The 14895-nt window shown below is 42.2% G+C and overlaps 2 protein-coding genes across 4 annotated transcripts in view; one reads left to right on the forward strand and one right to left on the reverse strand.

Annotated features, from left to right (window-relative positions):
* The window catches only part of LOC148515268 (uncharacterized), a 46772-nt gene that overhangs the window by 26662 nt on the left and 5215 nt on the right, over window positions 1-14895 (forward strand). For 2 of the 3 annotated variants that reach the window (XR_015879421.1, XR_015879422.1), the window contains exons 2-3: window positions 414-448; window positions 11105-11158. Coding sequence is in view for 1 of the 3 variants with exons in the window: in XM_088480261.1 (XP_088336387.1) it covers window positions 414-448 (35 nt within the window). In the remaining 2 variants the exon portion in view is untranslated. Of the gene's footprint in view, window positions 1-413; window positions 449-11104; window positions 11159-14895 lie in introns of those variants that run through there. The other variant, XM_088480261.1, reaches the window with a different exon arrangement.
* LOC148515269 (pendrin-like) overlaps window positions 5926-14895 on the reverse strand; it is a 95232-nt gene continuing 86262 nt past the window's right edge. Inside the window, exons 19-20 of the mRNA XM_088480260.1 lie at window positions 12630-12772; window positions 5926-6442 (exon numbers count right to left, since the gene is read on the reverse strand). Coding sequence (XP_088336386.1) covers window positions 6383-6442; window positions 12630-12772 — 203 coding nt within the window. The 3' untranslated portion in view covers window positions 5926-6382. The remainder of the gene's footprint in view (window positions 6443-12629; window positions 12773-14895) is intronic.

The raw sequence follows: 14895 nt of genomic DNA on the forward strand, positions 1-14895 counted from the left end.
GGATTGGGCAGCTTGAATCACATGACCTGAGGCAAGATGGCAGCACCCATGCCAAACGGAATGGAAACAACACCAGGCCTCACCAGGCCTCAGTGACAATGCGCCCGCACAGAACCACGTGCAGCCAATGCCCCTCGCCAAACACCAGCACCGCTGCCAGAGACCCCTTGCCACAATGACCTCACAGGTAATACCCGGTGACCACCATGCCGAGAAACCCTGGTCGTGACATTGTGCCTCCACCCAAGCTTAATGTAATAGCAATATGGTTAATAGGCTAGCGTAGGAAAGCCTATAGATTTATATGTATAAGAATGTATTAACTATGACAATAGTATTGGTGTCACTTTCATATATTAATTTGCATCACATATAAGGTATTTTCTAACAATACATTTCTACTTTCACCCTAGGTCTGGAATGAACGGGATAACGGGATTCTCCGCAGGTAAGTAACGTTTTTCACAATTTAACTTTCTCATATATTTTATGAATATGGAATACATGTAACTTTACAAGGTAAATTATATTTTACAAAATCAGCATTTATTATCTGAATTATTACACTATGTAGTTATCTAGTAATATAAATAATTTGACCTTTTAATTTTTAGGGCCGTATTCAATTAGGCAGCGAAAAGCCGTTCTCTGTGAAAAATTTTCGCCGATGACGTAATTTTCGCCGATTTGAGTTATCCCCATATTCAGTTTTTCTGGCTCTTCGCCGGAGCGAAAAGTCAATGCATTGGGACCAGCGAAAAGGTATCACCTATAAATAGGTGGCAAGAAAAAGTTAAGAATTGGGGTTTTGGGATGCAGATTTCCAAAAACCACCCTGCATCCCTTGGATAGGCCCCCAAAGGTATTCTGTATCAATCAATTTTTAAAACGTACCTTAGGACACCCCAAAAAAGTACTTTCGTTTTTACGGGTGAAAAAAAATCAAAGTTGGGGGACAAATTTCTAAACTAGCGAAATAGACTCAGGGGGGTCCCCAAGTATGCCACAGGTTTTGTTTTTTTGTTTTTTATTGCAGGTGGTTGCGGCAGGTGGATTTTTCACGATTTTTAAAACTTCACATTAGCCACTTTAAAATATGCTTGCACCCATTTTCATGTACCCAAATTTGATGGAAAATTGCTAATTGCTATTCTTAACCACTTTCTTGAAAACGCTAAACAGCAGCTATTGAGACCATTTAAAGACCCCACATACCTTTAGCAGGGCTATTTGGGGGTACCCATAGTGAACCTCCACGTCAGAGCATCTTTAACGGGGTGTCAGGCTGATTTCCCCAAAAATGATTGGGCCTTTCGCTGATTTTGTTTTCACCGGGTCCCGTTTTCGCCGATTTGGAAATTAATACGGGGATACGCGGGGATGAGAACAATACTTTTTCAACCCTAAAACAACAATGACGGCGAAAAGTCCGGCAACTGACTTTATCGCTCCAAATTGAATATGCCGCTATCTCTCCTGAGTACATTACACAGTAGCACATATTTCAAATACAAGTGAGAGTGTAATGTCCAAATCCTACCTTCACTTCCTACGACACATTGATGCTGAAGTAGAGGGTTTAGTCGATGTGTAAATTACACTCCACGTGCACTAGAGCCTTAGTTTCTTTACAAATCCTGAGTATATAACAATGGATTCCTGGGACGCAGTAAGTAATTAGCTGCCTTTGGTTTTGAATCCGGTTTACAGTCCTGACAGCTTAAAACTGTCTCCATAAGATAAAATATATATATACAGTCCACTGAAATGTTAACTAAGCAGAGTTCAATGCAGGGGGGAAATGTTCCTCAAGTAATATCTACTTTCCCTTATTACCAGGTTAGGTGACACTGGACCCTTTGTATTTACGAGATAACTAAATATAGGAGTCTGTTCTATTACTTCAGAGTTTAAACTATGTAACTAAATAAAAGGGGTTGGGTATGAAATACCAATGGCTTACAAGCCACCATTTGATACCCCGACGAGAGAAGCCCGACAGATGAAAATCCCGACGCCGGCTCGTAAGTATCTTTAACTCTCCCATCCCTCCCTAACCCTCCCTTGGGGTTGTCTAACCCGAAGACTCGGGAGGTGGTGCCTAACCCTAAGTCCCCCGTCCATGGTGCCTAACCCTAACCCCTCATCCCCACACCCTAAACCTAACCCTCCCAGAGGCATGCCTAACCTTAACCTCCTCCCCGATGTTGCCTACCCCTAACCCCTCCTTCCCCTAGCCTAACCCTAACCCTCCCGGGAGGGGGTGCCTGGCCCTAAGTCCCCCCAGGAGCGCCAGACCTAACCCCCCCCCCACTGCTAACACATCACGATGCCCGGCTAACCTACGTTCGGTATGCCGGGCGTCAGGATTTCATTGTGGGGCGAATGATAGGCATCGGTATTTAGACGCCTATCTTTAGTCCCATGCCGGGCTTTCAGTGTCGGGATTCTGGCGGTTATATAATCAGACTCCTACTTGACACCCTAGAATAGGCACCACTAGCTGGAACCACTTTTTCTGATTCGTCAGCACCTCCCGATCAGCACTGCCTAAGTGCTGATTGAGCACCCTGGCACCGCTACATACTCCTTGCTGGCCTCACGCTGCCTGGCTCCCTGATGCTGCTGATTACACCTCTACCTAAGCAGCACCTGAAAGCCAATGTGGTGTGCTCTGAAGGAAGGAACCACTTACTGGCTGCTCAACTGACAACCCTGGCTTATATAACCCTTGATTGCTGCATGCTTCCCTCCTACATTTTAACCCCTACATTAATATCTGTCCAGCCATTACAATACTTAATTTCAATTACATACATAGTAGTTACCTACATTAGCAATTCCTATATTAGCACATTTTTAACACATACAGTCAGGTGCATAAATATTGGGACATTGACAGAATTTTCATATTTTGGCCTCTATTCACCACCACAATGGCTTTGAAATGAAATAAACAAGATGTGCTTTAACTGCAGACTTTCAGATTTAGTTTGAGGGTAATTACATCCAAATCAGGTGAAAGGTGTAGGAATTACAACGGTTTCTATATGTGCATCCCACTTTTTAAGGGGCCAAAAGTAATGGGACAAACGAAACAATCCGAAATCTAACTTTTACTTTTCAATACTTTGTTGCAAATCCTTTGCAGGCAATTACAGTCTGAAGTCTGGAATGCATAGACATCACCAGACGCTGGGTTTCATCCCTGGTGATGCTCTGCCAGGCCTCTACTGCAAATGTCTTCAGTTCCTGCTTGTTCTTGGGGCATTTTCCCTTCAATTTTGTCTTCATCAAGTGAAATGCATGCTCAATAGGATTCAGGTCAGGGGATTGACTTGGCCATTGCATAACATTCCACTTTTTAGCCTTAAAAAACTCTTTGGTTGCTTTTGCAGTATGCTTTGGGTCATTGTTCATCTGCACTGTGAAGCGCCGTCCAATGAGTTCTGAAGCATTTGACTGAATATGAGCATATAATATTGGCCGAAACACTTCAGAATGTATTCTGCTGCTTTTGTCAGCAGTCACATCATCAATAAATACAAGGGAACCAGTTCCATTGGCAGCCATACATGCCCACGCCATGACACTACCACCACCATGCTTCACTGATGAGGTGGTATGTTTTGGATCATGAGCAGTTCCTTTCCTTCTCCATACTCTTCTCTTCCCATCACTCTGGTACAAGTTGATCTTTGTCTCATCTGTCCATAGGATGTTGTTCCAGAACTGTAATGGCTTTTATAGATGTTGTTTGGCAAACTCTAATCTGGTCTTCCTGTTTTTGAGGCTCACCAATGGTTTACATCTTGTGGTGAACCCTCTATATTCACTCTTGTGAAGTCTTCTCTTGATTGTTGACTTGACACATATACACCTACCTCCTGGAGAGTGTTCTTGATTTGGCCAACTGTTGTGAAGGGGTTTTTCTTCACCAGGGAAATAATTCTTCTGTCATCCACTACAGTTGTTTTCCGTGGTCTTCCGGGTCTTTTGGTGTTGCTGAGCTCTCCGATGCGTTATTTCTTTTTAAGAATGTTCCAAACAGTTGATTTGGCCACACCTATGTTTTTGCAATCTATCTGATGGGTTCCCAATATTTCTGCACCTGACTGTATATGTTACCTCATATAGGACCTAATTCAGAGGCGATCGCACGGATCGATTGGACGTAGCGAGCGATGTTTTTTTCAACTGCGCATGCGTGTACCTGACAGTGCGCGTGCACAAGCCTGTCTTCCCGACCACAATCCTCTTGCTCGCTAGTCACTACAAGGTCATAGCTGTGATTGACATTTCGTGCCGTTTGTGGGTGGTTACAGGGGAAGGTGCTTGCGAACGGGGGTGTGGTGGTGCGCACACAGGCGTGGTTGACCTTAAAAAGGGCGTTTTAAGGGCGTGCATATATTACTGAGCGAGTCATCACACACGTCATCTCGTTGCAATAACGACGCTACTGGTCGCAGAGCTAAGGGTAGCCCAGGGTCTACCTTAAGCATTGCGAGTGCTGGCGATGGTTACTGCCTCAACCGATGTTTGTAGGCAATTAACAATGTAACAGGTGTTAATCGTGCTGACATAGGTTGCCGCCTGTGACCGACTCTGAATTAGGCCGTAGAGATAGGAGGTGTGCTTTCATTGTTGTGGGTGTTTCCGCGCTTATGATGTGCTTTGCGACTGAGCGCTCGTTTTGCATATTCTCGGTCACTTTGGGTGCGACCGATTGCTCCCGAGCGACCGCCTCTGATTGAGGTCCATACTCCTTACATTGAGATATATTTTAAATATCTATTAATTACCAAGTAACCATGAACTTCCCTCTTTTATCTAACTTTATTAGCCCATAGTATACTATGACTACATTAGGTAAACCTAAGTATTTAACTAAAGGAAATGTATGTTTTCGTCATTTTAACCTGATAGAGAATACACTCTCTCCAATTTCTATTTATTCAAACAACATCAATTGACACGTCATATAAATATGGTTTAAAAATTCATAACCTGGTAGTGTTAATTCATATGAAGACAATGCAAGAAGACAATATTTTGAATTAATATCTTACTGTTCCATGTCACTTAACTGGGTTTTCCCAAGTAGGCCCATATTAATACATGGGTGGAGGCACTGTATACAGGGAGGTTAAGGGTGGGTACACTCTAGACCAGTGGTTCTCAAACTCGGTCCTCAGGACCCCACACAGGTCATGTTTTGCAGGTCTCCTGGAAGGTGCACGGGTGTAATTATTACTCACTGACACATTGTAAAAGATCCACAGATGTAGCTAATTATTTCACCTGTAATTCTGTGAGACCTGCAAAACATGCAACGTGTGGCGTCCCGAGGACCGAGTTTGAGAACCTGTGCTCTAGACGACATTTGAGATCGTAGGAGTTAGTAACCCAGTGTCCCTAGAGAGGTGAATGGGGGGCTACACACAGGCCCGCTGAGAGCTGCGGCGTGCCCGGGTAATAGGGGGCGTGGCCTAATCCTGGGAGGCGTGGTCACGCCCCCTTCCTGAAATGTTTTTTTTTTTTTAGCAGCGTCGTGAAGGGGGGGGGGGGGGAGCTCTTAGCCCGCCCAGCCCTGCTCAAAGCCAGGGGGGGGCGCGATCAGTGTGATCGCTCCCCCCCCCACAGGCATAGGAGACTGCTGTGGCTGCTGCTCAGCAGCCACGAGCAGTCTCCACTGCAGCTCAGCACACGCTGTGTGCTGGGCTGTTGTGAGGGAGGGGGGGGTGGCGCCGGACGCGGGCCCCTCAGGAAGCCCGGGCCCCGGTAATCTGTACCCGCTCCCCCCCCCCTCTCGGCGCCCCTGGTTACACAAGTACAGAGAAAAACATTGTGCCCTCTGTCTGCTGTTTTTGTTAATATCTGTCCAAATTCTGAATCCTGTGAAATGGTAACTCGGCAGCGCTGAGCATGTTTTCGTGCTTCTTTCCCCTTAAAATACGTCTTATTCACTAAGCGATGCAAATAGGTCACACAAGCAGCTTCTGCAGCATGCTTATATTCTGTGTGCGACTGTGGCTGTATCTGCATGCAAACTGCTACGTCACCGTGTCACAGCAAGTGTCCTGGCGCTCACGCGTTATGTGTAACATGACGTGTAGCGCATGGAGGATAGATGTATGTGGACACATCTGTAGTTGATCTTTGATTCAAAACAAATACAGATGATGGACTGTTTGATTTTCTTTTTACACATGATTTCATTGTAACAATGTTGAAAAACAATTTGCAGCTTGCAAATGTCTGTTGTTCCAGTTACTGCACTGGTCCATGAAGTACATTGCAACAGATTTCCTAACTGTGGACTTGCATTACTATAGGACTAATCAGTTCATATTGGTCCTTTGGCAGATTGTGAATTCCTCAGTTAGCTCCTGGTGTCAGAGTATATATTGGGCAGGTTGCATCCATTGGAGTCATCATGTTTCTGTTTTAAAAGAAGAACAATGTCAGATATTTTCTCATGATCGTCCATCACATTGGTGAAAAAACTACGAGGATTAATAATTTACAGTAGGTGTAAAAGTCAATAAACTTAGGTCTGGTCATCACTACAGGTCAGTGTCCATATAGATAAAGAGGTAGTATTCTTTTAACACCATTATTACATCTCAAGCTTACAGATCTGACAGTATAAGTTTTAGAGCACAGGTTCTCAAAATCGGTCCTCAGGACCCCGAACAGTTCATGTTTTCCAGGTCTTTACACAGAATTACAAGTAAACTAATTAACTCCATCTGTGTAACTTTTAAAATGTATCAGTGAGTAATGAGAACACCTGTGCACCTGCTGGGTGACCTGGAAAACGTGACCTGTGTGGGGTCCTGAGGACCGAATTTGAGAAGCACTGTTTTAGAGGTACAACAAGATTAAATGCATTACAAATGTTACAAATAAAGTCCTCTGTGACTGTCCTAAGGGCGGCATTCAGTTGTTTCCAGCCCCCTTCGCGCCTGACGGAGCTATTGAATTGTTGCTCCTGTCGAGCGCGATCAGCTGCCAGCGCTCCATTTCAGCTCACAGCCCCAGGGGGGTATGAACTGAAATGGGCGAAAAGTTACCTGTTTGGGTGCCCAAACAGCACTTTTCCGGATCGCGCTTAGCACTTTGGTTGTTGGTAGCCGATTTACACGGCTAAACCCCACCACTTTGGGCGCGATCAGCGTGAAAAGCAGGAACAATTGACTAGCGGCCCGCGATCTCCTGTCACTTTATACAGGAGATCCGGACCGCGAAAACAATTGAATACCACCCTAAGATTGTACAGATATTGTGAATATCGCCACAAGAGCACTGTGTTTTGATGCACAAGATGTACATGTTCATGGTGCATTGTGTTCTCTGAGGGATAGACAGTCTGTAACAAATTCTGCAATATGTTGATGAATCAGAATAAGCATCATTATAGTTATTGATGGAACACACTACTAGACAACTACCTATCCCCAGCTCCTGGTTGACAATGACGGTCAAAGCGTCCAGTGATATTGTCAAGCAATGCTTTGTATGTTTCCCGGGCCCAAGTTATTGACAGACAGCATCACATATCAACTTTATTTGTACAATGCAGAAGTGCCAGTGACATCATCAGTGAGTTTCTCCTGATTGGACCCTGCACGGGATAGCTTAATCAGCTTTCCAATATAAAGTATTACTAATAGATCCATGCTGACATGGATTAGGTAACTGCAAAATGTAGTTACTATTACATCCAGTTTGCTTTGTATCTAATAGAACTAAAAATAATGAACATCTAGTTAAAAAAAATACAATATACATTAAAGAAAACAGTAATTTCTTGGATTGCTCAAAATCAGTGTTTTACAGCTACAAACCTTAAGTACAACCCGACTGGTCATGTTTTCTGGATTTCTTTAATCATACACTGGTAACTTAATCTAATTTTCTGGGTCATTAATCAACCCATCTGTTTCCACAGACAGAAATCCTGAAAACTGGACCGGTTCAGTGTTAGTGTTGTAGTTGAAAACCACAGCTCTAAATATACCATGATAGCTTGTGATGACAGTATATAAAGCACACAATGATTTCTCAATAATTTATTCTTAGGGGTATATTTACTAAAGTGCAGGATTTTAAAAGTGGAGATGTGCCCATAGCAACCAATCAGATTCTAGATATTATCTTCTAGAAGGTGCTAGATAAATGTTAAGTAGAATCTGATTGGTTGCTATGGGCAACATCTCCACTTCTAAAAACCAGCACTCTAGTAAATATACCCCTTGGTGTCATTCTGTTTATCGATGTACAACGTATAGATGCACAACATGTAAAGGTAAAAACACAGCTACAGATGTGTCCTCCTACACTGTGACTTCAGTCCCTCTCGGGGCCAGATCCCGGGCGACTCAGCCACGTAAGCGTCTTTTTCACTCAAAATGTGCGTCTTATTCGCACATATTAAAATAACCGGAAGCGACAAAATTACTTTGCTAGAATACACTTATCACTTTGATGTGCAACATTTGTACATCTGTGTGTGACTGAAGGCCTGATCCATGTTGGATCGCAGTTGCAAAGACGCACACAATCGGTCGCGAATTGCAATTGCAGAGGCTACGCAGACCCAGAGCAGAGTGATTGACAGGAAGTGCCATTTGTGGGTGGTGAAGGGGGGGTGGTCGGGCAAACGGAGGTGTGCCAGTGCATTGCAATGCCATTGCAGGGGCGTGCATAAATGATCCACTGTGTGGCCATAAGCAGCCATAGCACTGATAGCGTGCGTGGCTGTTAGCAATTTCTGAGTAAGGTCAGGGCTTATGCAAGTGTGCTTATGGGTCCGATGCTACTCGATGTTACCGATTGTTTCACTGTGTTGCTGTAGTATATGGATGTGAGTAAGGGGAAGTGGGCATCATTATGTCAGGCTACGTTCGCAATGTGAATGCAAACATTTAAATAGCTCCACTGATATTAGCAACTTCGGTGCGTGCGTATAAGCAGAATTGCGAACCATAGTGAATCAGGCCCTAAATCTGAATCCGTATACGAAGTGCTACGATGCAGCGGGCGCAGCTTTTTCTCATGCCTGGCTTCATCTGCGACTTTGTACGAGTCTAAAACTAATTCTTGCATGGTTAAAGTCGCAGCCCAGCGTCTCTAGTACTCTTTGAGTGGTGTTTTGCTGCATCTACGATGTGAAAAAGATGCACCTCTTGGAGCAGCTCCGTCATGCCAGGAATCTTGTGCCATGAACCAAATGTAATAGGATGAGAGTTTAGAAAATGTGAGAGTTTAGCAGTAAACGCTCACACTATTACATTAATCGATTTGGTTTCAAAATGGGAAAACATCTGGATGAGAGTTTCAATCGTGAGAGTTTTTTGAGTCTATAAACATGTGAGTTTGCGTTAAGAAATAACAATACTACTCCCTTAGCGCAAAAAGATAAAGCAGCCCTAGGTGGAGAGCACGTGGGTACCTTTAACCCCTGTATTAGGTGATCAAGTGAAAAAATATGTGCAACCTCCAGGTGGCGCTATATTCTCACACAAAAATAAAGGAAAAAGAACAAATTACTTCTCTCGCAGAGTAGGTTTCAAGTGGAGTTTTCAACATGTAAGTAAAAGAACGCACAATATAAACAATTAAAACAGATTTGTTTCATTTAGGCCTACAATTGGCCAACATGTAAAAACATAAATAGCACAAAGTTACATAAAGCCGAAAATGTGGGGTCACCATAGGCTTGCATACCAGAAATCAAGAAGTTTGTGGGTGTTGTATGTGCACCGCTGGCAATCTGGATAATACCAATATGTTGTCTCACAAGCAAAAAGTTTCTGGTCAACAGGTCCACTGGCCCCTCACGATGGTAACGACAGTCCTGCAGTCCTTTACGAGTTTCGAGCTAGTATGCTCTTCGTCAGAAGGATGCAGACTATCAGACAATGTGGGCTTAAATACCCTAGGACAGGAAATGAATCCTGTATACCCCGACCGGAAGCTGACGCGACTGGAAGTTTTGCGGCCCGCCACTTCCGGTTATATAACATAGCTAGAATTATATATAAATATGTAAAATATGTGAAAGGCATAGAAAAATATGAGAAAGGCATGTATCTTAGAAAGGCATGTTATTTAAAAGACATATATTCTTAAAGACATACAGTATAAAAGTGACAAGCAGGTATCTAAAAACATCTACACAAAAGATAAAAATATATATATGTAAGGCATGTATAAAAGGATGTATAAAAAGGATGTATAAAAAAGGGGGGGATATGTCAAATTAACCATTTAAGTTCAAAGTCCTTGTTTAACCCTTCAGGTATCAGGGTTCGAGATTGTAGATCCATTTCATATCGGATTATGCCAGTTTGGTCTCTACATCCTTATCTTTCCAAGTGGATTTCACATGTTGTATCCCCATAAAATTTGTGATACTTCTAGGAGAACAATTATGTAGTTTTTTTAAATGTTCTGATAGGGAATGGGTCTCCATCCCCTTTCTTATATTCCTTAGATGCTCATTCATCCATGTTTTCAATGCCTGGACGTACATCCAATGTAATAAAGTCCACGAGCATTCAATAAGGTAAATCACATTGGTGGTGTGGCAGGTGATAAAATCAGATAGTGTAAAATATTTACCTCCCCTTGAAAACTGTGTGACTTTGGAACAAGATTTGGGAACATTAATACACATGTTTTATGAACCACAGCGGTGGAAACCTTTTGTGCATATAGGATTGTTGGTTTCAAAGTCTAAAGCACTACGTACAAGTTTCCTCTTTATATTGTCTGCCCTATGGTAAATAAAAGAAGGCTTCTCTGGGAGAACACTTTTTAAAACAGGGTCCTTCTTTAAAACATGCCAATGTCGTTTAAAAACTTGTTCCACCTCTTTAAAATGGCTCCCATATTTAGTAATAAAAGACCATTCACTCCCTTTCTTGAATCTTTAGATTCTTTGGGCTTTAAAAGTTGGTTTCTCTCCATTCTCTGGACTTCCTCTTTGGTTTGGTTGATTTGATTCTTCTCATATCCTCGTGCTAAGAAATTATTTTCCATTATGTCCATTTGTTCCTTACAAACCACTGGGTAACTGCAATTTCTTTTTACTCAGATAAATTGGCTTTTCGGGACTCCATCAAGCCACCTTTCAAGATGTTCACTATCTCTGTTGATGAAGCTATTCGTATCCATCGGTTTTTTTATAGCACTTTGTGTGAAGGTTATTTTCTATATACAGATTTAAGTCCAGAAAATTGCAGGTATTCTTATCAACTTGGAACGTGAACTTCAGATTTAACTGATTGGAGTTGAGATCAGCACAAAATTTGTTCAGATCTTCCAAGGAACCTTGCCAAAAGAAAAGTAAATCATCTATATACCTATACCATTGCACCAAGCTCGACCCCCAGCGGACGCTGCTCCAAACGTTATCCTCCTCCCATTTTGCCAAGAAGAGGTTGGCATAACTGGGGGCAAACTTGGTGCCCATGGCCGTACCGACCCGCTGTACATAATATTCTCCATTGAAATTTTCTTATTATGATTTAAAACAAATTTCATGCCTTCTTCAATAAAAGAGATTCATTGTTTGTATATGTCTGTTTGTTGCAGATGCCATTTTGTCACTTTTATACCTTCATCATGATCGAACACAGTATATAGTGAAGTGATGTCTGCAGACATACATATGTTTTTATATGTTGTCCAATTGTACGCCTAAATGAAATAAATCTGTTTTAATTGATGACAGTATTACGCTATATTGTGCGTTCTTTTACTTACATGTTGAAAATTCCACTTGAAACCTACTCTGCGAGAGAAGTAATATGTTCTTTTTCCTTTATTTTTGTGTGAGAATATAGCGCCACCTGGAGGTTGCACATTTTTTCACTTGATCATGCGAGTTTGCATGTTCTCAGACTCTTTTACATTGGCCGAGTTTAAAGAGGTGTAAGGGGTAAATTTACTAAAGTGAGAGTTTTCACAAGTGGGCATGTTGCCCATAGAAACCAAGCAGATTCTAGCTATTATCTTCTAGAAGGTGCTAGTTAAATGTTAAGTAGAATCTGATTGGTTGCTATGGGTAACAACTCCACTTCTAAAAAATCTCACTTTAGTAAATTTACCCCATGAGAGTTCTAGGGGTGCAAATAAGCACATTTCTTGACATCTCTAACTTGGCCCTGGCAAATTATTATTAGATAAGGGGCACTTTTTACAGCTTGCAGTTAGCCGACTCTTGGCGCCTACTACATTGAAATAACCGTCACTATACTTTTTTTTTATTCTCACCATCACTCAATCTATTCAAGAAATCGTATTTCATAGCAATCAGGTCTAAATGGCTTCACTTTCTGCTGCCAGTCCTGAACCCAGGCCAGCTGAGACAGTCACACAGTTCTCATGTGGTGTGCACTGTGCAGCATGCTCACTGCTCACCACTCCTCCTCTGCTTAATGGTACTCCTAACACTATGCAGTAAGAGGGGAGGGATGGGGTGCCCCAGCTATGGAACAGCATCTGACATTAGGATTATGTATTTTCTAACATTGCCCAAATTGCCACTAAACCCATAGCAAGTAGCAACCTGTACTAAACAGAGAAATACTAGTGTCTGAATGGCTATGCCTGCTTACCACGTCCATTAGACCAAGGTTACTGCAGCGTGGCCTCTGCTTCTCTATATGTAGCACAGCATCATGGATTGTCAGGAAACAAATGTCTGGTTTGATAGCTTCATGAAATAATTCACATTTTTCCAATTGTCCAAAAATTGTATCTGCAACATGTTATATAGAATTCAAATAATATTACAGGGCACCTGAAATATGGCAATTATTTCACTGTTTTCACTAGAGTGCTAAAGAAATGATGCTGTCATATGCTGTGATGACTGACATCACTCAGTCATTCATAAATGGTGAAATCCAGGCAATAAACTGCCAATCAATCCTCTCCTCCCCCCCTTCCCTCACTACTAGTAGAACTGGGGAAGTCAAATGCCAGCCCCAGCAATGGCTTATATCCTACAGTAGGTATAAAAGACTGGAGATGTGCGAAAACACAAAGCGACCAAATTGATCAGTTATCAACAACTAGCATCATTATAGCTCAGCTGCAAACAACAGTCTGCTCATTATGTCTGCTTTCAAACCTTAATTTAATTAAATTAATAAAACAGCATTGATGGAGAGTTGTACTTCCCAAACTATGGCAGTTCTGGGCATCTGGTATCTGCATTTCTATCTGCTGGAAGAATAGGGTTAGACTGACATCTTTATTTGCTTGGAATTCTCTTCATTAATTGAGTCAGGTTTACATCAGATTTTGAGATAATGCTCTTTGGTCTTAAACTTTAGAAATGATGACAAATAACACATTTCTAAAAGTTCAGCACCCAGAAACATGTTATGTATCATTTCAAAAGTCTCAGCATTGCACAGTAATCAACATAATATACATAATTAGTATTAAATATTTGTTACTAGATTTTTTTTCCTTTCTCTGTTATGTTCATATGTTTGTCAATTGAATAATATGTTGTTGCCTTTAGTTTTATTTGTTATTATTTTTATGTGTTGCATTCACTAAGTCCATATAGATTATGTAAGTTTTAGAAGGTATTTTTTTTAAAAATAACTAGTTAAAAAAGAATCTTTGGCTCCTGCCTTTTTCTTTGACCAATCAGTGCGGCTCAATAGATTCCTATGAGAGTGCGTGATGTCACTCAAGTCAGACTACCCTAGGGAAAAGATTCAGCATGTTTTTGTTTTGTCAAGTGCCTTGGGATGCCTACAGTACATGGACAGAAGAGGACCTATCCCATAAGCCTATACTGCTAGTGAAACAATCAGGGGGACAAAGATTTGTATCACTAACTAGTACTATGCTGAACCAGCCAGAGCAGGTGGATCCATAGAGGGGAGATGGCAGTATGTGGGTTCCCCCACCATGCTTCCACCAGCCCCAGGGCAGCTGGCACCAGGGCTGGTGGAAGCAAGGTGGGGTAATCCACATACAGGGCAGCTGATTTCCATGAGAAGTCAGGCCCACACAACAAAATTAATTGTAAAACAATTTTTAGGGCTGCCAGGGGCATGCTGGCACTTGAAGACCCACAAATGCCAGTATGCCCTAGCAGACGAGGCCTACTCACATCTATAGTACAGGACCCACACACTAAATTTAAACACAATTATCACTTACAAAATTCTTTATGCCATAGGTTCCCTTTAGTTCATGTAGGCATCCCAAGGTACTTGGCAAAACTAAAGAACTCTGCAACTTCTCACCCAACACGAATGAGAGGTCACTTGCAGACACTCTCACGGGAATGAATGGGGCTGCTCAGATTGGTCAAAGCACGGCAGCTCCTATGCTGAAACATAAGACCACCGCTTTGTACAGTAAATATACCCCCTGATGTCTTTCCTGATAATATCTTCTTTCATCTACCATGTTCTCTAATATACAGTATGTTAAATAGACATAAAGGCCCTCATTCAGAGCCGTACGCTATTTGCGGTCGTTCGTTTAAAAACAAGGGGTGGCTATTCAAATGATCCGTACGCACATTGCAGTCTGTTCACACCTCTAAGTCTGAACGAACGAGCAAAACATACGCTCGTTTATTTGTTAAAAACGCCCCCTGGCCGCACGCATCCTACGTCATGTCCGCTATTTATTAGATTAATCGAGTACATCGACCAGCGTATGAACTGCTCGCTATTCTTGTGGTTGGTGTTTGCTACCACAAATTTGCGTGCAGTTCTGGCTATAAAATAACCCAGTGACGTGGTCAATGACGCTGCTGTTTTAAATATACACACCCATAAAACGCCCGCTTTGACCTTTAAGCACGCCTGCGTTCGGATCTCCACTCCCCATTTTCAAGCACCTTCC

Source organism: Taudactylus pleione, unplaced genomic scaffold (genome assembly GCF_031769625.1).
Source record: "Taudactylus pleione unplaced genomic scaffold, aTauple2 ptg000251l, whole genome shotgun sequence".
In the NCBI taxonomy this organism is placed as follows: Eukaryota; Metazoa; Chordata; class Amphibia; order Anura; family Myobatrachidae; genus Taudactylus; species Taudactylus pleione.